The sequence below is a fragment of the Anomaloglossus baeobatrachus genome, chromosome 10 (assembly GCF_048569485.1).
Source record: "Anomaloglossus baeobatrachus isolate aAnoBae1 chromosome 10, aAnoBae1.hap1, whole genome shotgun sequence".
Lineage (NCBI taxonomy): Eukaryota > Metazoa > Chordata > Amphibia > Anura > Aromobatidae > Anomaloglossus > Anomaloglossus baeobatrachus.
This window is the reverse complement of record NC_134362.1, coordinates 50,455,834-50,480,991: the sequence shown is the minus strand read 5'-3', so window position 1 is coordinate 50,480,991 and position 25,158 is coordinate 50,455,834. Positions and strand designations below refer to the sequence as shown.

At 46.5% G+C, this 25,158-nt stretch overlaps 1 protein-coding gene across 3 annotated transcripts in view; it reads right to left on the bottom strand.

Annotated features, from left to right (window-relative positions):
* Positions 1-9,628: 9,628 nt before the first annotated feature.
* Positions 9,629-25,158, bottom strand: part of DNAJC4 (DnaJ heat shock protein family (Hsp40) member C4) — a 352,301-nt gene continuing 336,771 nt past the window's right edge. For all 3 annotated transcript variants that reach the window (XM_075325953.1, XM_075325952.1, XM_075325954.1), the window contains exons 4-7: positions 23,165-23,394; positions 22,667-22,825; positions 11,468-11,554; positions 9,629-9,839 (exon numbers count right to left, since the gene is read on the bottom strand). In XM_075325953.1, coding sequence (XP_075182068.1) covers positions 9,737-9,839; positions 11,468-11,554; positions 22,667-22,825; positions 23,165-23,394 — 579 coding nt within the window. In that variant the 3' untranslated portion in view covers positions 9,629-9,736. The remainder of the gene's footprint in view (positions 9,840-11,467; positions 11,555-22,666; positions 22,826-23,164; positions 23,395-25,158) is intronic.

The window sequence follows — 25,158 nt, the reverse complement described above, 5'->3', positions numbered from 1 at the left end:
TGCCAGAAACCACATGACTGTGAAACGCGAAACATGTTGAATAATATCACTTTCTAGGATTTGCTTTTATTCCTTGCCCACGGCAGCGTGGATTTTTAAGATCTGTGTTTCTGTGTAACTAATCTATAGCTGTCACCTTCCTCCTCCGTTAGACTAGAGAAAGTGTTGAATACGACCATCTTTTCCAAACATTATGGTTGTACATTTTCAAGCCATGGAAAGAATAGATAAAAAACATAAAAACATATGCACAGAAAAAAACAAAACAAAAACAAACACATAAACTGTGATAAAACATTGCACTATAACGAAAACTCGGATCAGCCAATTTTAACTGCGACTGTTTTGATGAAGGTTTCCGTAATAATGAATCTTTATTTACTACAGAGCGACCACATAAAAGGCTGTTAAATCGAGTATTTCTTTTCACAAAGTGTCTGTTTACTATACGATTTCCTGATTAGTTCCCCCTGGTGAAAATTTTAGAAGGGATCCCAAGAGAACCCTATTTGTCAGAGCAACGCATGCAAATGCAAGTCATGTGTAATAATTATGCTCGGCGCGATGGCCGCAACAATTAAAAATGACACAGGTTCAGCGAAGCAAAACTAAACCCTCATTATCATTAAATTGGGTAGCCAGTCCGGAAAGCGATGACTCAGCGCCGAGGGGACAACGCTGCAGTTTAGATCTTCAATGCAAATTTTGCGTGCGCCCCATGTGCATGGAAACGAGAACGAGGGTCATCAGCTAAATATAAATCACAATTATTTCTACCAAATATCGTAACTCCTAAGAACTACCGCAAAACAGCACTGACATCAGGCGCTCAGGGGGCGATGCACATATAGGAGACATTCAATATAAAACAATGAATAGGAAAGATAAAAAATAATAAAATTGTTGGTCATGATGCAGACATAGTTAAAAGGATGATCCAGCAATCGGCAGAAGAGTCTTATGTATTTCCAACCCAAAGTCTTCGCTTTATGATTAAGAACCCAAAGAGTTGGGACCCGAAACGCGTGACACTTTCTGCCAAAAATATGGTTTTCAGATCTGAAATGCGTGACACATTCCCCTATAAATATGCTTTTGGGATCTGAAACGAGTGACACATCTAATATATAAAGCTGAGTGTATGTATGTGTTTGTATATGTGTGTGTGTGTATGTATGTGTGTGTGTGTGTGTGTGTGTGTATATGTGTGTGTGTGTATGTATGTGTGTGTGTGTGTGTGTGTGTGTGTGTGTGTGTGTGTGTGTGTCCGCTAAAGGAATCCGCACCGTCGCATTTACAATCACAAGATTTTGCACAGCCGCCGCATTTGAATCAGGGGACAACAGATTATGTTTTGAAGGGAGAATTTAACCCCACGCTTTACACTTATTTGCCAAAAAAACTGCTTACATTAAAGTCAATGGAGCTGGGAACGAATCTGTTATTATAGACTTCTATTATGGATAAAGACACACAGAGGGACCCACACACACAGAAAGAGACACTTACACAGAAAGAGACACACACAGAAAAAGACAGAGAAAGAAACATACAGAAAGAGACACACAGAAAGACACACCAAGACATACACACACAGAAAGAGACACGCACAGAAAGAGACATACACACAGAAAGAGACACAAAGAAACTCACAGAAAGAAACACGAGACACACAGATTGAGACACGCACAGAAAGAGACAGAGAAAGAAACATACAGAAAGAGACACACAGAAAGACACACCGAGACATACACACACAAAAAGAGACACACACACAGAGACACACACAGAAAGAGATACACACAGAAAGAGACACACACAGAAAGAGACACAAAGAAACACACAGAAAGAAACACATAAGACACACAGAAAGAGACACGCACAGAAAGAGACATACACACAGAAAGAGACACAAAGAAACACACAGAAAGAAACACATGAGACACACAGAAAGAGACACACAGAAAGAGACACGCACAGAAAGAGACATACAAACAGAAAGAGACACAAAGAAACACACAGAAAGAGACACACCGAGACACACAGAAAGAAACACATACACAGAAAGACATACCCAAAGACATACACACCAAAAGGCACACAGAAAGAGACACACACACACACACACACACTAATATATTGGCTGTTTTGACAGTTAGCCTTGATATTTGTCAGGTGGCCTATGGCAACCAATCACATCTCAGCTTCTATTTTGCTGCTGGTCATTAATATGATTGGTTGCTATAGGCCACAAAGGATATTTTTAGTATAAGAAGCTTATGTGTCAGTTAATATGATTTTGGATGTGAGACGGAGAGTGTGAGACAGAGAGGGAGAGTGGGGGAGAGTAAGATAGAGTGAGAGAGTGGGAGAAAGTGAGAGAGTGGATGAGAGGGAGTGAGAGAGATGGAGAGAGTGATAGAGAGAGGCAGAGTGGGGGAGAGACAGAGAGAGAGAGACAGAGACTTAGTTACTATCCTGGGCAATGCCGGGTACTACAGCTAGTTCCTGTATAAATCTGCTTTTGGCATCTGAAACGTGTTACATTCCTCTATAGATATGCTTTTTGTCTTAGTTTTGCCCTGATGGATTACTGTTTTTTCAATAAACTTTATTTTTAATAAACATATGTTTTTATGCGTGTCATCTGATGAGACCTGGATCAGCCTTTGTTTCTAGATTTCCTGCCCGCCCTCTGTGCACCATTAGCATGGATATTGCTACATCTGATAGGATGAGCTGAACTACATTCTCTCTTTTTACAGTTAGGATGGTTACACCAAGGCAATCCCTTGTTACATATTCTATTAAAGGGAATCTGTCATCAGGTTTTTCTATATAATCTGAGAACAGCATGATGTAGGGGTAGAGCCCCTGATTCCAGCGGTGTCACTTACTAGGCTGCTTGGTGCAGTTTTGATAAAATCCCTGTTTTCTCTGCTGTACCTATAGCAGTGGTCAGAATTTGAGCTGTGTATAACCCTGCCCATACCACTGATTGGCAATTTCATGTGTACATTCTCAGCAAGCACCCAATCAGTGGTGGGGGTGTGGTTACACAGATTAGCTGGACTGCCTGGCACAAGAAGCATGTAGTGATAATCTCCTGCTGATAAAACACTGATTGTATTGAAACTACAGCAAACAGTCCAGTAAGTGAAACCTGATGACAGATTCCCTTTAAGGATTAAGAGCATCATATATGGGAGTCCCACACTCATCTATGAGGCAGAGCAGAGAACTTTTTTTAAATCTAGCATATCTAGCCAATGCATGTATTACCTGACTGGCATGTAATACTACTTTTCTCCTGCAGAGGCAGCAGAGCTGTGGCAATGTTCCTACAATAGATCAGTAAACACATGGTTCTCCACTGTATTGTGCCATGCACAGTACTGTAGTATGGAAATAATGCAGAATACCTCCATAGTATGCCATTCTTTGGAGCATCCCATGAAGACTTCGAAGAGAAAAAGTTTGCAAGTGTCTATATGAAATTGGAAGGAGAAATATGGCACATGACTCCATAGACTTGTGTGGATACTATGAAAGCCCCCTTCACACATCCATGTATTAAACGCACGTGTGTGGCGGTCTGTATGGCCGTCTGTGGGTCCGTCCTCCATGTGATGGTCATGTGCTATCCGTGTGACATCCGGATAGCACATGGACAGCATAGACTTGTACACTTACCTGTCTCCCGCACTGCTATCACACTTGCTTCTGGGTTCGCAGTCAGTGCAGTGAATATTCATGAGGCATAATGAGCGGGACCAGGAAGCAACAGCAGCGCAAGTTGCACCAATGATATGTCCGCCCATGGGTTGATCCAAATTCAGAGTAGTCCCCTCCTAAAAACATTTGCAATGTGTTATGGCTCACACGCACTCCTTGTAGTTGCACGTGGACATAATACAGTACTCAGCACCCATAGATCTCTATGGGCCATAATGCACCTAAGCTTACAACACAGATATAATAGTCACATGCTTGGTCTCTATATCTACAGATTTTGGTGCCTTCTGCTGTATTGTTGGCATAACATGCTGGTTGGTCTGATTTGTTCATATTAAAAGCTGCAGAACTCTTCACTTGCACTAATTTTAATAATCTCCCCCCAAAGAGGGGATTCAAATGACCAAATACAGCTACATGTGCATAGTACCTGCCATGAATGCTAATATGTATTTATATAAAGGTGACATAGATATATGAAGGTAGAACAACTCTGAAATTTGGGAAACCTATGTCTGTATAAACCAGCGTGCCAAATCTCTTTAATCCCTTCCAACCGCGGCCAATTTTTGTTTCAAATTTTCGTCTTTTCCTCCCGTTCTTCCAAGAGTCATAAATTTTCTTATTTTTCTTTCTACATAGCTGTATGTAACCTTGTTGTTTTTTTTTTTTTGCAAGACGAGTTGTAGTTTTGATACCGTTCAATTTACTATGTAATATACTCGCAAGTGGGTAAAAAAAAACATCAAGAAGAAAAAAAATTAAATTTCGGTTTGTTTTTAGGGAGTTCAATATGCGGTAATAAATAGCAGCAATATAATTCTTCAGGTCAGTGTGATTACAGTGATACCACATTTGTAGTTTTCTTTTATATTTTAGTAATTACATTTTTTATTTATTTATTTTTTTTAAACTTTGGAAAAAAAAAATTCATTTCTGTCATCATTTTCTGAGATCTACAATTTTTTTATTTCCCGTTGATGGAGCTGTGTTGGGGCTTTTTTTGTGCAGGGTGCACTGTAGCATTAATTGGTATAATTTGGGGATACGTATGATGCTTTGATCACTTTTTATTGCATTGTTTAGAGATGTTCATCAACCAAAAACTAATATTTATGGCAGTTTTATTTTTTTTTACCATAGGGGATAATTTTACATCTTGCTAGGTCAATGTTTTCTGGATATGGTGATATCAAATATGTTTGTTTTTTTTAATGAAAAAGGGGAGATTCAAACTTTTATTTCTTTTTTTTTTTAACCTTTTTATTATTTTTATATGCATATAGTCTCTTCAGGAAAAAAGAGGACTTGAGCTCTAGTGCCACCTATTGGATGCAGCAATGCTAAAAGTCAATATCATCAACTCTTTAACAAGCCTTGATCTGACTTAGAATAAAAAGCCAAAACAGAAACTCTTTTTGCAGACAAATATTTTGAAATGTTTGCCTCCTCATCAGTACAAAGCAGGAGATCTGATTTGGCTGCATGAAAGGCCCCTGATAGCTGATCATGGAGGAATGTTTTTCCTTGTGGAGAGTGGCCCTGAAAAAGATACTTGCATATTTAAATTCCCAGAGGAGCATTGCATGGCATATAAGTCTCCTTACACTGGCTTGCCACTCTCCAAAAGGAGAAATGTTCCTCCATAGCCTGCCTGTCAGAGACCTCTCACCCAGCCAAATCAGACCTCCTGCTTTGCACTGATGAGGAGCAATCACTTTGATACATGTGTTTGCAAACAGAGCACCTGGTTTGGCTTTTATCCTGAAGGCTCGTGAAAGTCGATATTGTCTTTAAGGGCTGCTTCTCACTTGCGAGTTTCTCGCAGTAGAGCAATGCGAGAAAATCTCGCATTGGAATCGGACTGAGAAAAAAATCGCAGCATGCTGCTTTTTTGCGAGTTTCTACTGCGAGTTTCTCCAATGCAAGTCTATGGAAGCGTGTAAAAAAATCGAATGTCACCCGACGGCACTCACACCATCCTAGTGACATCCGATTTTCTAAATACATTTCTCGCATGTTTCCTAAGACACTGGAAACGAGTGAGGTCTCACAATGTCTGTCAATCACTATTCTCTGTCAGTCGGTCTCTCCCTCTCGGTCTCTATCCTCTCTCTGTCGGTCGGTCACTATCTCTGTCCCTCACTCTCTGTCCATGTCGGTCTATGCCTCTCTCCCCCTCTCTCATACTCACTGAGCCCCGATCACCGGCGCGGCGCTGCACGGCATTCACACTGCTCCGGCGGCTTCTCCTCTTTTGAAAAAGCCGGCCGCTCATTAAACACTCGTATTCCCTGCTTTCCCCGCCCACCGGCGCCTATGATTGGTTGCAGTGAGACACGCCCCCATGATGAGTGACAGCTGTCTCACTGCAACCAATCACTCACAGCAGCCGGTGGGCGTGTCTATGCTGTGCAGTAAAATAAATAAATAAATAAATAATTAAAAAAAACGGCGTGCGGTCCCCCCAATTTTAATATTAACCAGATAAAGCATTACGGCTGAAGGCTGGTATTCTCAGGATGGGGAGCTCCACGGGGAGTCCCCCAGCCTAACAATATCAGCCAGCAGCCGCCCAGAATTGCCGCATCCATTAGATGCGACAGTTCTGGTACAGTACCCGGCTCATCCCGATTTGCCCTGGTGCGTTGGCAATCGGGGTAATAAGGAGTTAATGGCAGCCCATAGCCGCCAATAAGTCCTAGATTAATCATTGCAGGCGTCTATGAGACACCCCCAATGATTAACCTGTAAATTAAAGTTAATAAACACACAGAGTTAAAAAAAAACACCTTTATTTGAAATAATAAAATAAAGCAAAGACCCTCGTTCACCACTTTATTAAGGCCCCAAATAACCCATCCTTGTCCAACGTAATCCACGGAGGTCCCTCGACGCTGTCAGCTCTGCTACACCAGAAGCTGACAGAAAGCGGTCACAGAGCACGACCGCTCTCTGTGAGCTCCCCGCAGCGACTGAAGTGAGTTGCGCCAATCAGCGGAGCTGTCACTCAGGTTACCCGCGGCCACTGCTCTCAGCGTGAGGACTTCTGCTGTGGCCGCGGGTGACCTCAGTGACGGCACCGCTGATAGCGCGGCTCACTGCGGTCACTCAGGGGATTTGCGGGCACCGGTGAGATCTTCACCGGTGACCGAAATTAGGGCATACCACACAGACAGAGCCGTAGGATGACAATGAAGTCGGGTGACGTTCATCCGACTACATTCTGATCGTGCGGCTCTGTCTGTGTCTGCTGTCAGCGGCCATTCAGCTCTGCTACATCGCTCTGGCTGTGTCTGCTGTCAGCGGCCATGTAGCAGAGCTCAATGGCAGATGACAGCTGCTGAGGAAAAAAAAGGAACACACACGCATTACACACGCATTACACACGCTAGCCAAATCATTAATTTATTCAGAAATAGCATCGCACTTGCGTTGCACTCGCACCTAACGTGAACTAAAATCAGCCGAGTTTTTTTCAGCCAACTCAGACCGATTTTACTCGCATAGATGTGTTTCCAGCCTAAGGAATGCTATCCTCCACAAGAGGACTAGAGTTCTAGTCGTCCTCCTCTTTATAGAGCAAAAAAAATTACAGAGAAGAACTAAATGGCCTTTAAGTCTCCTTACACTGGCTTGGCACTCTACACAAGGAGAAATATTCCTCCATAGCCCGCCTGTCAGAGGCCTCTCACCCAGCCAAATCAGACCTCCTGCTTTGCATTGATGAGGAGCAATCACCTTAATACATATGTCTGCAAACACAGCTTCTGGTTTTGCAGATGGCCTTTAAGTCTCCTTACGCCAGTTTGGCAGTCTCAACAAGGAGAAACTTTTTCCCTTACAACACCAAGTAATATTTAAATAAAAAAAAAACTTTTTTTTTTAATAACTTTTAACTTTTTTTTCATCATACTACAGAATTTGAACCTGTGATTGTTTCATCACTTGTACTATATATTACAACACTTCAGTATTGCAGTATACAGCGAAATCTACAATCTCTTATGAAGCATAGCCTTTGGCTGTTATGCTACTTTCACACATCAGTTTTCTGTATTCAGGCACAGTCCTTTTTTTTCCTGATCCAATGGATCCTGAAAAAAAAGTGAAAACCGTATCCATCGGATCCGTTTTTTAACGGATCCGTTATACCGGATCCGTTAAAAAACGGATCCGGTGGATACGGTTTGCATCCGTTTTTGCATCCTTTTCGTCCGTTTTTTGGCTGGATCCGTTTTGTTAATTACATTGGAGCATGCTCAGTTTAGAAAAACGGATCCGGCGGCCGCATCCGTTTTTTACCGCATTACGCCGGATCCGGCGTCCATAGGCTTCTATTGTAAAACACGCCGTATCGCGCCGGATCCGGCGCGATGCGTTTTTTTTGCCGGACAAAAAAACCTTGCAAGCTACGTTGCCTCCGGCCGCCGCTTTAACTAATTTTGCCGCATCCGGAAAAAAACGGATGCAACGCAAAGCCATCCGGTACAATCCGGTAACAATGCAAGTCTATGGGGAAAAAACGGATGCGGTACCGGATCCGTTTTACCCGTTTTTTTCCGGATTGAACCTGATGGCAAAAAACTGATGTGTGAAAGTAGCCTAAGGCTAATTTCACACATCAGTTTTTGGCATCAGGCACAATCCGGCGTGTGCCTGATGCAACGGATCCGGCACAGAATATGCAAAAACTGATGTGCCTGATCCTTTTTTTTGTCTATTCCAATATACCGGATCCGTCAAAAAATGGATACGGCGCATCCATTTTTGCATCCTTTTCGTCCATTTTTTTTGCTGGATCCGTTTTTTTCAATACATTGGAGCATGCTCAGTTTTCAAAAACGGATCCGGCGGCCGCATCCTTTTTTTACCGCATTACGCCGATCCGGCGTCCATAGGCTTCCATTGTAAAACACACCGTATCGTGCCGGATCCGGCGCGATGCGTTTTTTTTGCCGGACAAAAAAAACGTTACAAGATACGTTCCCTCCGGCCGCCGCTTTAGGCAATTATGACGGATCCGGCAAAAGCTGGATGCAACGCAAGGCCATCAGGTACAATCCGGCGCTAATACAAATCAATGGGGATAAAACAGATCCAGCGCCGGATCCGTTTTACCCGTTTTTTTCCGGATTGTGCCTGATGGAAAAAAACTGATGTGTGAAAGTAGCCTAACTCTGGTGGCAGCAAAGTCTTCAAAAAGCCGACATCCACTGTGGCAACCCATCAGCTAGCCACAATCCCAAGAGGTGGCTCCTTTTTATATTACAGACATTTATCATCAGTTTATCATTTGTTTGTTACAAATATGGTAGACTAATGAATAAACCTTTCTAAGGCCACCTGCTCACGCACTTTTCTGGCAGAATTTTTGGGCCATTTTACCCCTATCCCCAAAAAACATTTGCATGAAAATTCCGCAATATTTTCAAGTGATTATTTTCTTATTTTTTTGTGGTGCTATTTGTTTCAGTACCTACATTTTCAGTTGCCTTCATTTTTTTGCTGTGTTTTTGAGATTGTAAAAGTAACAAAAAAACACAACTACAAAATCAGGGAAGTGAACACAAGCATGTTTTTAGAGAGAAAATAAAAAGACAAATAAATGCCTATGGGTGAAAAATGCCAAAAAAGGTCTAGAAAAAGCCTCCATACTTAGAATATGCTGCAATTTATAGAAAAAAAAAGTGCAAACAACAAAAGTGAAAGTAAGGTTAAAGGAAAAAAAAAGTCACAAAACAGACTGAATTTAATATATTCCTTCTAACTTCAAGAAAAAATTTGGATGCATTTTTTTGGGGTGCAATATCGATAGTTAAAATGCAGCGGATAAATGCCCCAAAAAAGTATAGTTTGATCACAAAGCAAAACATTTACAGAAGAAACGACCTACAGGTTTATAGTCTTTAATACAGTGTATACTTATCACACAAATGATCATGTTAGGGAAGAGGAAAAAATTACAATTTGTTCACCAACATTGAGCACCAATTTTCTCTTATTTTCCAGCCTCATCTTTCAGATTTAGTCCATACAATTTCCGGAGCCTCTCATCGTGTCTTTGCTCTAGAATCTCTTGTTGCAGGCTAATTCCATTCTTCCTGTAAAAAGAATAAACACAAACTATTAGAAACACTACAAGTCTTGTGTCCGCAACATAACACACAATAATAGGGCTGGAGTTAGGACGGAGGTCCGAGCATTGGAGCGAGAAAAAAAAAAAAAAAAAATCGCACTGCACTCGCGGTACACCGGTGTACTGCGAGTGCAGAGCAAGAATGGCAATAGCCAGCTACGGAGGAGAGAGGGAGATAAATCCCCTCTCTCCTCCTCCATGCCGGCCCGCCCCTCCTCAGCACTGGCCCGCCCCTCCTCAGTACCGGCCCGCTCCTCCTCAGCACTGGCCCGCCCCTCCTCAGTGCCGGCCCGCCCCTCCTCAGCACTGGCCCGCCCCTCCTCAGTACCGGCCCGCCCCTCCTCAGCACTGGCCCGCCCCTCCTCAGTGCCGGCCCGCCCCTCCTCAGCACTGGCCCGCCCCTCCTCATCACTGGCCCGCCCCTCCTCAGTGCCAGCCCGCCCCCCGCAGCTGAGGTCCGATCGCATTATCAGACCTCAGTCTCAGTAACACTCGCATGACACTTGGCTCCTGCTGTACTGCCAGCGTGAGCGGAGTGTCATGCGAGGATCGCATTAGTCCCCGTGTGGCCCCGGTCTAACAGTCAAAGATGGCAATAAATGGAGAAGAAGAGCACATGCTCCATTCAGCAGGAACTCTGTGCAGCCAAACTCTAAAGGCCGCTTTACACGCAACGACATCGCTAATGAGATGTCGTTGGGGTCACGGAATTCGTGACCCACATCTGGCCTCGTTAGTGACGTCGTTGCGTGTGAAACGCATGAACGACCGTTAACGATCAAAATTACTTACCTAATCGTTGATCGTTGATGCGTCGTTCCTTTCCCAATTATCGTTGCTGTTGCAGGACGTAGGTTGTTCGTCATTCCTGCCGCAGCACACATCGCTACGTGTGACACCGCAGGAACGAGGAACATCATCTTACCTGCGGCCGCCGGCAATAAGAAAGAAAGAAGGTGGGCGGGATGTTCGTCCTGCTCATCGACACCCCTCCGCTTCTATCGAGCGGCCGCTTGGTGACGCCGCACAAACCGCCCCCTTAGAAAGGAGGCGGATCGCCGGCCACAGCGACGTCGCTAGGCAGGTAAGTACGTGTGACGGGTGTAGGCGATGTTGTGCGCCACGGGCAGCAATTTGCCTGGGACGCACAACCAACGGGGGCGAGTACTTTCACCAGCAACATCGTTAGCGATGTCGCTGTGTGTAAAGTCCGCTTAAGGATCAGTGGGTTTCTCATTAGTCCGACCCCTAAAGGTCAGCAAGTCATCACCTATCTTATTATAGGGAATAATTCTAAATCTTGGTAAAACCACTTATAACAAGTAAACTACTTCCTTTTAACAGAGGCGGATATATAATTGGTGCAACCTGTGTGGACGCACAGGGGCCCAGGAGGTAAGGGGGCCACTATCATCTCCAAACCAACTTCTGATTGGTGTTCGGTTGTGAATATAATACAGCGATAAGAGATTTCCAGATCATGGTGTTCTTGTTTTATTTACATATTTGCAACATTTTTGGAATTGGAATATAGAACAGATAAAACATTTTACAAGGCTCATGATAACCTATGTGGGCCGTGTGTGCACTCACCTGGCCGTCTCTTTCCTCTCATTGTAAAATTTCAAAATCTTCATCTGTTCTTCGTCCAGTTCCTTATTCCGAATTTCTTTAAACGCTCTATAACAAGGTATACAACAGAATTTAGGTCAGTGGCATATTGTGACTTATCAAAAGTATATTCTCAGATCAGAGTATAAGATATTGGTCGGTTTTAGTCAACGGTACGCTACAAACATGTCCTGGATGAGGATAAAGTCACTCTTGCAGCTCCCTTCTCTTTTACAACGTACCCTTTTCACGTGACTACCCCAACTATATGCCACTATTTACTGATAGATGTGTGGGCTTTGGGGCTAAGCTGCTTTTTTGGGGGGGGGGGATTTGCGTTTTTTATGTTTTTCTTCCCCCCAATTTTTTTCTCTGGGCCAAGTCATACTTTGTTGTCGATTGGAAAGAAACCATTCATTTTACCATATAATGTTTTGAAAGTAAATTCCAAATTACATGAAAATAAACAATTACGCCAATGTTCTTTTTGGTTTCATTCTTAAAATGTTCCTTGTGCTGTAAAATATGATCTGGCAACATGATTCTCCAAGTCAGTATGATTACAGTGATACTAAAGTTACTTAGGTTTTTTTTATACACATCTTAGACCCCTTTCACACATCAGTTTTTTGCCATCAGTCACAATCCGTCAAATTTTGAAAAAAACGGATCCAGCCACTAATGTCGATGGATCAGTTTTTTTCTCAGCAACTTGTATTAGCTACGGATGGCCTCACGTCAAAAAATCTTTGTCCGTTGGACGGAGACGACGGCTAAAGTAACGTTTTTTATGTACGTCGAAAAAAAACAAACAGCGACAGATCTGTTGCCGTCCGTCGTTTGGTGCAATGGAAGCCTATGGGCGCAGGATCCATTGTCATCTGTCAAATGATGGAATGCGGCGACGGATTCCGTTTTTCTTAACTGAGCATGCTCCAATTATTGTTTAGCCCCTAGCTAGTCGGAGACATTGAAAAAGGGATCCATCGCATCAGTTTAGACCCAATCTGCGACAGATCCGTCAATCCATTGAGAAAACGGATTGTAACTGATGTGTGAAACAGGCCTTAGTAATTCATTTTAAAATTAACATTTTTTAAATTAATTTTAGTAATTAAAACATAGTAAGTAAAACTCATTTTAGTCATTTAAAAATGAACGTTTTGCCATTTTCTGAGCCCTGCAACCTTTTTATTTTTCCGACCAATGGAGCAGTGTGAAAGCTTAATTTTTTGACTGAGAAGTTGTCATTTTTATTGGTACAATTTGGAGTTACATGCAACGTTTAGATTAATGATTACCGAACTTTTTGGGAAAGTTGTGATAATCGAAAAAAAATCGCAATTCTGATATTTTGATTTTTTTTTTCTTTACGAGGTTTAATTAAACTTGTATTTTCATAGATCAGACTTGTAGATACCAAATATTAATATATATTTTTAAAATTCTTTATGAATTTGGAAAAAGAAGGGAATTTTGTTACTTACCGTAAATTCCTTTTCTTCTAGCTCCTATTGGGAGACCCAGACGATTGGGTGTATAGCACTGCCCTCCGGAGGCCACACAAAGCAATTACACTAAAAAGTGTAAGGCCCCTCCCCTTCTGGCTATACACCCCCAGTGGGATCACTGGCTCACCAGTTTTAGTGCAAAAGCAAGAAGGAGGAAAGCCAATAACTGGTTTAAACAAATTCACTCCGAAGATACGTCGGAGAACTGAAAACCATTCAACATGAACAACATGTGTACCCGAAAAACAACCAAAAATCCCGAAGGACAACAGGGCGGGTGCTGGGTCTCCCAATAGGAGCTAGAAGAAAAGGAATTTACGGTAAGTAACAAAATTCCCTTCTTCTTCGGCGCTCCATTGGGAGACCCAGACGATTGGGACGTCCAAAAGCTGTCCCTGGGTGGGTAAAGAAATACCTCATGTTAGAGCTGCAAAGACAGCCCTCCCCTACGGGGAGGCAACTGCCGCCTGCAGGACTCTTCTACCTAGGCTGGCGTCCGCCGAAGCATAGGCATGCACCTGATAATGTTTGGTGAAAGTGTGCAGACTCGACCAGGTGGCTGCCTGGCACACCTGTTGAGCCGTAGCCTGGTGTCGTAATGCCCAGGACGCCCCCACGGCTCTGGTAGAATGGGCCTTCAGCCCTGATGGAACCGGAAGCCCAGCAGAACGGTAGGCTTCAAGAATTGGTTCTTTGATCCATCGAGCCAGGGTGGCTTTGGAAGCCTGCGACCCTTTGCGCTTACCAGCGACAAGGACAAAGAGTGCATCCGAGCGGCGCAGGGGCGCCGTGCGGGAAATGTAGATTCTGAGTGCTCTCACCAGATCCAACAAATGTAAATCCTTTTCATACCGATGAACTGCATGCGGATAAAAGGAAGGCAAGGAGATATCCTGATTAAGATGAAAAGAGGATACCACCTTAGGGAGAAACTCCTGAATGGGGCGCAGCACTACCTTGTCCTGGTGGAACACCAGGAAAGGAGCCTTGGATGACAGCGCTGCTAGTTCGGACACTCTCCGAAGAGACGTGACCGCTACCAGAAAGGCCACTTTCTGTGAGAGTCGAGAAAGTGACACATCCCTCAGAGGCTCGAAGGGCGGCTTCTGGAGAGCAACAAGGACCTTGTTTAGATCCCACGGATCTAACGGCCGCCTGTACGGAGGTACGATATGACAAACCCCCTGCAGGAACGTGCGCACCTGAGAAAGTCGTGCTAGACGCTTCTGAAAAAACACGGATAGTGCCGAGACTTGCCCTTTAAGGGAGCCGAGCGACAAACCCTTTTCCAACCCAGATTGCAGGAAGGAAAGAAAAACAGGTAACGCGAATGGCCAGGGAGATACTCCTTGTGCAGAGCACCAGGATAAGAAAATCTTCCACGTTCTGTGGTAGATCTTAGCAGAAGTGGACTTCCTAGCCTGTCTCATGGTGGCCACGACCCCTTGGGATAATCCTGAAGACGCTAGGATCCAGGACTCAATGGCCACACAGTCAGGTTCAGGGCCGCAGAATTCCGATGGAAAAACGGCCCTTGGGACAGTAAGTCTGGACGGTCTGGTAGTGCCCACGGTTGGCCGACCGTGAGATGCCACAGATCCGGGTACCACGACCTCCTCGGCCAGTCTGGGGCGACGAGTATGACGCGGCCGCAATCGGATCTGATCTTGCGTAACACTCTGGGCAAGAGTGCCAGAGGTGGAAACACATAAGGGAGCCGGAACTGCGACCAATCTTGCACTAAGGCGTCTGCCGCCAGAGCTCTTTGATCGCGAGACCGCGCTATGAAGGTCGGGACCTTGTTTTTGTGCCGAGACGCCATTAGGTCGACGTCCGGCACACCCCAGCGGCGGCAGATTTCCTGAAACACGTCCGGGTGAAGGGACCATTCCCCTGCGTCCATGCCCTGGCGACTGAGGAAGTCTGCTTCCCAGTTTTCTACGCCCGGGATGTGAACTGCTGATATGGTGGATGCTCTTTCCTCTACCCACATCAGAATCCGCCTGACTTCCTGGAAGGCTTGCCGACTGCGTGTCCCTCCTTGGTGGTTGATGTATGCCACCGCTGTGGAGTTGTCCGACTGAATTCGGATCTGTTTTCCTTCCAGCCACTGCTGGAAGGCTAATAGGGCAAGATACACTGCCCTGATCTCCAGAACATTGATCTGAAGGGTGGATTCCTGCTGAGTCCACGTCCCTTGAGCCCTGTGGTGGAGAAAAACTGCTCCCCACCCTGACAGACTCGCGTCTGTCGTGACCACTGCCCAGGATGGGGGCAGGAATGATCTTCCCTGCGATAATGAGGTGGGAAGAAGCCACCATAGCAGAGAATCCTTGGCCGTCTGAGAAAGGGAGACTTTCCTGTCTAGGGAAGTTGTCTTCCCGTCCCATTGGCGGAGAATGTCCCATTGAAGTGGACGCAGATGAAACTGCGCGAACGGGACTGCCTCCATTGCTGCCACCATCTTCCCTAGGAAGTGCATGAGGCGCTTAAGGGGTGCGACTGACCCTGAAGGAGAGACTGCACCCCTGTCTGTAGTGACCGCTGCTTGTCCAGCGGAAGCTTCACTATCGCTGAGAGAGTATGAAACTCCATGCCAAGATACGTTAGTGATTGAGTCGGTGCCAGGTTTGACTTTGAAAAGTTGATGATCCACCCGAAAGTCTGGAGAGTCTCCAGCGCAACATTCAGGCTGTGTTGGCATGCCTCTTGAGAGGGTGCTTTGACAAGTAGATCGTCCAAGTAAGGGATCACCGAGTGTCCCTGAGAATGCAAGACTGCTACCACTGCCGCCATGACCTTGGTGAAAACCCGTGGGGCTGTCGCCAGACCAAATGGCAGAGCTACGAACTGGAGATGGTCGTCTCCTATCACGAAACGTAGGAAACGTTGGTGCTCTATAGCAATCGGCACGTGGAGATAAGCATCTTTGATGTCTATTGATGCAAGGAAATCTCCTTGAGACATTGAGGCAATGACAGAGCGGAGGGATTCCATCCGGAACCGCCTGGCGTTCACATGCTTGTTGAGCAGCTTTAGGTCCAGAACAGGACGGAACGAGCCGTCCTTTTTTGGAACCACGAAGAGATTGGAGTAAAAACCTTGCCCTTGTTCCTGCAGAGGAACAGGGATCACCACTCCTTCTGCTCTTAGTGAGCACACCGCCTGCAGAAGGGCATTTGCTCGGTCGGGATGTGGGGAGGTTCTGAAGAACCGAGGCGGAGGATGAGAACTGAATTCTATCCTGTACCCGTGAGACAAAATGTCTGCTACCCACCGGTCTTTGACCTGTGGCAGCCAAATGTCGCAAAAGCGGGAGAGCCTGCCACCGACCGAGGATGCGGAGGGATGAGGCCGAAAGTCATGAGGCAGCCGCCTTGGAAGCGGTTCCTCCGGTTGTTTTCTTGGGGCGTGAATGAGCCCGCCAGGAATCTGAGCTCCTTTGCTCCTTCTGAGTCCCTTTGGACGAGGAGAATTGGGTCTTGCTGGAGCCTCGAAAGGACCGAAACCTCGACTGCCACTTCCTCTGTTGAGGTTTGCTCGATCTGGGCTGGGGTAAGGAGGAGTCCTTACCCTTGGACTGTTTAATGATCTCAGCCAATTGCTCACCAAACAGTCTGTCTCCAGATAGTGGCAAGCTGGTTAAACATTTCTTGGAAGCAGAATCTGCTTTCCATTCCTTTAACCACAAGGCTCTGCGCAAAACCACAGAGTTGGCAGACGCCATTGAGGTACGGCTCGTAGAGTCCAGGACAGCGTTGATAGCGTAAGTCGCAAACGCAGACATTTGCGAGGTTAGGGACGCTACTCGCGGCACTGCTGGACGTATGATAGAGTCCACTTGTGCCAGGCCAGCTGAAATAGCTTGGAGTGCCCACACGGCCGCGAATGCTGGAGCAAACGACGCGCCGATAGCTTCATAGACAGACTTTAACCAAAGGTCCATCTGTCTATCATTGGCATCTTTAAGTGAAGCCCCATCTTCCACTGCAACTAAGGACCTAGCCGCAAGCCTGGAGATTGGGGGGTCCACCTTTGGACACTGGGTCCAGCGTTTGACCACGTCAGGGGGAAAGGGATAACGTGTATCCTTAAGACGTTTGGAGAAACGCTTATCTGGATAAGCATGATGTTTCTGGACTGATTCTCTGAAGTCAGAGTGGTCCAGAAAAGTACTCAATTTACGCTTAGGATACCGGAACTGGAACTTCTCCTGCTGTGCAGCTGCCTCCTCAGCAGAAGGGGCTGGGGGAGAAATATCCAACAGTCTATTGATGGCCGCTATAAGGTCATTTACCATAGCGTCACCATCAGGGGTATCTAGATTGAGAGCGGTGTCAGGAGTAGATTCCTGATCACCCACCTCTGTCTCCTCATACAGAGCCTCGTCTCGCTGAGACCCTGACCAGTGTGATGACGGCGAGGGTCTTTCCCAGCGAGCCCGCTTAGGCTGCCTGGGACTGTCATCCGAGTCAGAGTCTTCAGCCTGTGATGCCTGGGACCCCCTTGAAGTACGGATTAGTTCCAACTGAGGGGGACCGGGGAGCATAGACACAGCAGTGTCCATGGTCTGAGAAACTGGCCTGGACTGCAAGGTTTCCAGGATTTTTGTCATAGTCACAGACATCTTATCAGCAAAAACTGCAAATTCTGTCCCCGTCACCGGGGCAGGGTTCACAGGCGTCTCTGCCTGGGCCACTACTACCATAGACTCTGGCTGACGAAGTGGCACAGGGATTGAACATTGCACACAATGGGGGTCATTGGAACCTGCCGGTAGATTAGCCCCACATGCGGCACAAGCAGTGCGTACCGCCTGTGCCTTGGCACCCTTGCGTTTTGCGGATGACATGTTGTTGTCTCCTCAGAGCAATGAGGGTATAAGCCAAGAAGCGACTGTACAGTGCAATATAAATATATATGGTACAGAGAAAAAATGCACCAAATAACACTGTGGCACTAGTGGGGCCAGCACTTATGTGCAGCTTACCGCCCGCATAAACGCGGGTGTGTGGTCGCCAGAGTCCCTTGTCTGAGTCCCCCAGAGCCTGTGTCCGTTCTCCAGCCAGACTGCATGCAGGAATGGCTGCCGGCGTCCTGTGGAGAGGGGCGGGCCCTGGGCGTGTTGAGACCAAGAGCGGGAAACTTGCGTCCCCACTGTGCCCAGTGAGAGGGCTGGAGCATGTAAATAAGGCTCCAGCCCTCGGCGCTGCCTATTGCACAGCGTCTCTCCCTTTCCCTGATTGACAGGGTGGGGGCGGGAACGAACCGTAACTAGGCCGCAAAAGCCGGGGACTAGATTTATGAGCGCTGCCGCCGTAAAAGCGCGGGCAGCGCGAGTCCCCGGCGCACTACAAGTCCCAGCGGCGCCGCCGCTCCCGGAGCGGCCGGCGCGGTAGTTCCCAAGACAAAAATCACTCAGCTAAGCTGCAGTGACTCTAACCCGAGCGCGCAGCGCTAGTGCCCCCGGCGCACTAGCACACCCAGCAAGCCTGGAGTGTGCGTGGCCTGTCTGTGCGGGGACACAGAGTACCTGAACGTTGCAGGGCCTTGTCCCTGACTGTACTCAGCTCCTCCAGCAGGGTCTCTGGGTCTGTGGATGGAGCTCGGCCTCAGGGTTCGGGGGCCGGTAAGATCCCACTTCCACAGAGCCCCTCAGGGGGATGGGGAAGGAAAGCAGCATGTGGGCTCCAGCCTCCGTACCCGCAATGGGTACCTCAACCTTACAAACCGCAAGTGGGGTGAGAAGGGAGCATGCTGGGGGCCCTATATGGGCTCTCTTTTCTTCCATCCGATAGAGTCAGCAGCTACTGCTGACTAAACAGTGGAGCTATGCGTGGATGTCTGACCTCCTTCGCACAAAGCAGAAAACTGGTGAGCCAGTGATCCCACTGGGGGTGTATAGCCAGAAGGGGAGGGGCCTTACACTTTTTAGTGTAATTGCTTTGTGTGGCCTCCGGAGGGCAGTGCTATACACCCAATCGTCTGGGTCTCCCAATGGAGCGCCGAAGAAAGGATAATTTAAACTTTTTTTTTAATTTAAAAAAAAAAAATTAAAATTTTATATATATATATATATATATATATATATATATATATATATATATATATATATATATCTATATATATATAATTGCCTTATTCTGTCTGTCTGTTTGTCTATCTGTCTGTCTGTCTTGCTCCTAAATTGTGTCCTTACGGTGACACAAAGCTGATTGGCCGCTGGGCTCGCCATGGCCCCGCCCCCCCGCACGGATTGGCCGCTCGCCCAGGCTGCGCCCCCACACGGATTGGCCGGCCGCTCGCCCATGCTCCACCCCCCCCACAGATTGGCCCTTCGCCCCGGCACCCTGCAGGCATTGGCAACTCGGCCACGCCCCGCCCCCCTCACGCAATGCACGCTAGCTCTGGCCCCGCCCCCCCCACGCATTCCCCGAACCGACATGGAGCCACGACTCCCAGGTGAGCACTGTACCCCCGGGAGCCCACACCAGCGTACGCCGCCAACCCAGCTGACACATACCCTCGCATTGCTGGGGCTGGCCGGCGTATGCTGGTGTGGGCTCCCGTGCGAGCGAGGGACGGGATACGCTGGTAACCATGGTAGCATAGTTACCAGCGCATCAAGGTCCTGCAGCGGCGGAACATACACACACGCACACACATAACAACACACATCAGATCACACTCACTCTCACACACACATCACATCGCATCCACACACTCACAACATCCTGGGATATCGCTTGCTTCTCGGCGCCGATACTGTGCTGTGAGCTTCCAGGACCTGCCAGATGATCACATGGCCAGAAGCATGTGGTATCTCCGGATGTTGTGAGTGTGACCGCGTATGTGCAATATCGTCAATGTGTGTGTGCGTGAGTGTATGCGATCGTGTGTATGCGATCGGGTGTGTGTGAGTGTATGCGATCGGGTGTGTATGCGATCGGGTGTGTGTGAGTGTATGCGATCGGGTGTGTGTGTGTGTGAGTGTATGCGATCGGATCTGTGAGTGTCGGCAGAGGAGCACGGCGTGCTGGAGGAGGCTGGGAGGAGAGAGGCTGATCCTGGGGAAGGCTGGGAGGGGGAGGGGGGAGGCTGAGAGAAGAGAGGCTGATGCTGGGGGAGGCTGAGGCTGGGGTAGGCTAGGCTGATCCTGGGGAAGGCTGGGAGGGGGAGGGGGGAGGCTGAGAGAAGAGAGGCTGGGGGAGGCTGAGGCTGGGGTAGGCTGGAAGGAGAGAGGCTGATGCTGGGAGGAGAGAGGCTGATGCTGCGGGCAGAGAGGCTGATGCTGCGGGCAGAGAGGCTGATGCTGGTGCAGCATGGCGGATGGAGCACGTTTGGGAGTGCGCAGCATGGCGGATGGAGCACGTTTGGGAGTGCGCAGCATGGCGGATGGAGCACGATGGCGGGTGCGCAGCATGGCGGATGGAGCACGTTTGGGAGTGCGCAGCATGGGGGATGGAGCACGATGGGGAATGCGCAGCATAGGGGATGGAGCACGATGGGGAGTGCGCAGCATGGGGGATGGAGCACGATGGGGGGTGCGCAGGATGGGGGATGGAGCACGATGGGAGGTGCACACCTCCCCCCAACACACACACACGCGCACTGCACAACACACCACACACACACACTGGGAACCACAAACACCGCCCTACACATACACCCACACACACAGACAACGCCGCACACACACAACACCCAACACACAAACACCGCGGCATACATAAATATACGCACATACCACACAACACACACATTGCACAAAACATACCTCCCCCCAAAACACACCACACACACACAAACCGCGCAACACACACACAACGCTCCACAAACAACGCAACACACGCAACACACATACAACACCGCTCTCACCCCCCCGCCACACCCAGACAACACCCAGACAACACCCAGAACATGTACAGCCCCTACACAAACACTTTGCAACTACACACAACAACATCTAATATATATAACAAAAATGATACATTAACTACACAATAAATTTTAGAATACCCGATGCTTTAGAATCGGGCCACCTTCTAGTATATATATATACACACACACACACACACAATATTATATATATATATATTTTAATATATTATATATATATGGTATATATTGTAATTGATTTTCACGTCATTTTGCTATTGTTTGATCTCTTGTAATATATACTGCAATAGTACAGTATGGCGGTACATGGGGTTCAGGTTGGGCTTCATAGGTCAAAATTTAAAGGGGTTTTACCACGAATAAAGATCATTTTAATGAACAGATCTTGGAATAATAATAAGTTCTACAATTGGATGTGTTTAATATAAAAGTTCCTGTGCTGAGATAATCTTATATACAGTGTGTGTCCCTGCTATGTACTGTGTAATGGCCGTGTTTGACCATACAGGAACATGGTCTGATCATACCACAACTCCTGGGCTGGGGAGGAAGTAAAAAAGTATAAAGACATTACAGCATGGGATTGCAAACTATCCTTTCTGTGAGGTAAGACATTTAAAAAAAAAAAAAAAATAGAAATGGAAATGTTTTACCTCAGAGAAAGAATCACCTATGATCCCGTGCTGTGCTGTCTTTATACTCTTTTGCATCCTCCCCTGCCCAGGAGTTGTGGTATGATTAGACCATGTTCCTATACGGTCAGACACGGCCATTACACAGTACATAGCAGGGGCAGATATATAGGATTATCTCAGCACAGGAACATTTTTATTAAACACATCCAATTGTGGAAATTATTATTCTAAGATCTATTGATTAAAATGAATTTAGTTCATGGGACAAACCCCTTATTTTTTTCTTCTAAAGGGGGCTTTACACGCTACGACATCGCTAATGCGAACTCGTTGGGGTCACGGAATTGGTGACGCACATCCGGCCGCATTAGCGATGCCGTTGCGTGTGACACCGATGAGCGATTTTGCATCGTTGCAAAAACGTGCAAAATCGCTCATCGGTGACATGGGGGTCCATTCTCAAAAATCGTTACTGCAGCAGTAACGAGGTTGTTCCTCGTTCCTGCGGCAGCACACATCGCTCCGTGTGACACCGCAGGAACGAGGAAGCTCTCCTTACCTGCCTCCCGGCCGCTATGCGGAAGGAAGGAGGTGGGCGGGATGTTACGTCCCGCTCAGCTCCGCCCCTCCGCTGCTATTGGGCGGCCGCTCAGTGATGTCGTTGTGACGCCGCACGGACCGCCCCTTTAGAAAGGAGGCGGTTCGCCGGTCACAGCGATGTCGCCGGGCAGGTAAGTATGTGTGACGGATCTGGGTGATGTTGTGCGGCACGGGCAGCGATTTGCCCGTGTCCCACAACAGATGGGGGCGGGTACCCACGCTGGCGATATCGGGACCGATATCGCAGCGTGTAAAGCCCGCTTTAGATTGGTTATAAAGCACCAATCTTGACAAATCTGACACATTATGTTTTAGACGCATAGACTTGTTCTGGACACCATATTTATCATCCATATGAGCCACTGTGATAAATTTTGCACATTTTAAGGCTGCCTGGTCTGCCCTAGTCCTGCTGGACTGCAGGAGCTATAATGCCAGAACGCGTAATGGCACAGGATGAAAGCTAAAGACCAAGACACTTACATGTACGGCGCTTAGTGGGTTAAACAAAGCTTAAAGTGATCACTGGTAATTACCTATAAAGCTCAAAGTGTACAAAGATACTTAGGCCTCCAACAAAGAAGCAAAATAAAACAATCATAGCATTGCTATATCTGCGCTCTTTCTTGGAGTCTTCCCAATCTTCTTTTGGAGGAAATTCGGACCAGTACCGTGCGCGTTCGTCTGATGTGGACCTGATTAGGGTATAAGCACAGTTATCAGTAAGGAGAGAAAAATGTACTGTAAGTATAGAAAAAGGGAAGAGAAAAGGGAACTAAGAGGATGAGGGGGGGTTTATTACATACGACACTGCATTCCTCCCTCGGCCCCTATACGTCAATATCAAGAAAGGAAGGAATGTCCCGATATCAAGGCATTTTGGAGATAAGAGAGGTAAGATGGGAGGTGGAGGATTAAGTGAGTGAAAAATAAGATGAAGGAAGGGACAGTTACTAGAAAAAGAAGACCAAGAACAAGGATCAAGACACGTGAAGGTCTTCTGCAAGAATGGAGCATGCAGTTTAGGTCACCACCTGGTAAATGGTCCCTGCTGTGTCTGATACGATTGTGTCCAGTTGTATGTTGCATTGGAAGTTTTATATGAGCTGCGGCCTCGTGAATTCCAATTTTCTCTCTGTATTGCGTCCAAAACGTCGTCATATTGTGTGCGGGAAGTGTGCTTGCTTAACACTCTGTAGGCCTCATTCAGACGCACAAACTGGGAGTGCAGCAGAGGGTTTGTGGGGTCACTGTCAGGATGGCACTGAAAAATATACAGTTATGACAAACGTTTGCATAGAAATTCCTAAAGTCTATTATTAATGTGGTTTTCTAAAACTAGAACCCTCCCTACACGGCCAAGAAACTGTACTTTACTCCTACAGTATCCGGGATTCAATGTTGGGTCTCTGTGGCTATTCTCGGTGCCTGTTATTGTCTGCAGCGCTCATGTCGTGTCAACAGCGCTGCAGCCAATCAGTGAGTTCAGCGGCTCATGCCGCAAACATGGGCAGAGGCGCTACACTACATGCAAGGTGATCGGCGGCCAGGGACAGGCGGCTACACAGAATTAATCAGGGCTTAATTTATCATTAGCTATTAATTAAACAATATTATGTGACAATTATTCTAACCTCTTCAAGCGCCATGACAAATAATTTATATATATATATATATATATATATATATATATATATATATATATATATACATATATATATATATATCCTCATGTACAGCACCATGGAATCAATGGTGCTCTATAAATAAACAATAATAATAATAATAATAATACACACACACACATATTATATATACATATATATATATATATATATATATATATATACACATATTATTTATATATACCGTATATATCTGCTCAAAAAAATAAAAGGAATACTTAAACAAGGATTTTGTATTTTGGTGTTCCCTTTACTTTTTTGAGCAGTATATGTATATATAAAAAGAAATAAAAATTTGACAGCACTCCATGTGCATAGGTGAGTATCTGTTCATGATATATAATAGCAAAAAGAGTTAAGCGGGCTTTACACACAGCGACATCGCTAGCAATGTCGCTGGTGAAAGCACCCGCCCCCGTCGGTTGTGCGTCATGGGCAAATCGCTGCCCGTGGCGCACAACATCGCTTACACCCGTCACACATACTTAACTGCCTAGCGATGTCTCCTTTCTAAGGGGGCAGTTCATTCGGCGCCACAGCGGAGTCACTAAGTGGCCACCCAATAGAAGCGGAGGGGCGGAGATGAGCGGCTGTAACATCCCGCCCACCTCCTTCCTTCCTCATTGCGGGTGGCAGCAGGTAAGGTGATGTTCCTCGTTCCTGCGGTGTCACACGTAGCGATGTGTGCTGCTGCAGGAACGACAAACAACCAGCGTCCTGCAACAGCAACGACATTTGGGATTAGAACGATCGGACAACGATCAACGATTAGGTGACTAATTTTGATCGTTAATGGTCGTTTGTGCGTTTCACACGCAACAACGTCGCTAACGAGGCCGGATGTGCGTCAAGAATTCCGTGACCCCAACAACATCTCGTTAGCGAAGTCGTTGCGTGTAAAGCCTCTTTACACAATGAAATGTCAAAGCCCTCATCTACTGCAAAAAAATATAAGAAAAAAAATTGAAAAGTTTTGCATATCAAAAGGGCCATTTTCATGCCTGCCCAGTAGCCATGGCACCGCAATCTCATTATATTGGATCCTACTCTACTTTTATGGGTACGTGAGCGCACTCGGATGAGTGTAATGTGAGAAAATCTTGTGTTGCACTCGGACCAATGTTATTCCCCAACTGTATCCTCACCCATCCACTGTAGACTGTGAGCCCTCGCGGGCAGGGACCTCTATCTTCCTGTACCAGTCTGTGCCTTGTATTGTTTATGATTATTGTACTTGTTACTATTATGTACACCCCTTTCTCATGTAAAGCGCGGATAAATGGCGCTATAATAATAAGTAATAATAATAATAATTTAATGAGGGAGAACAGATGGTCAATTTT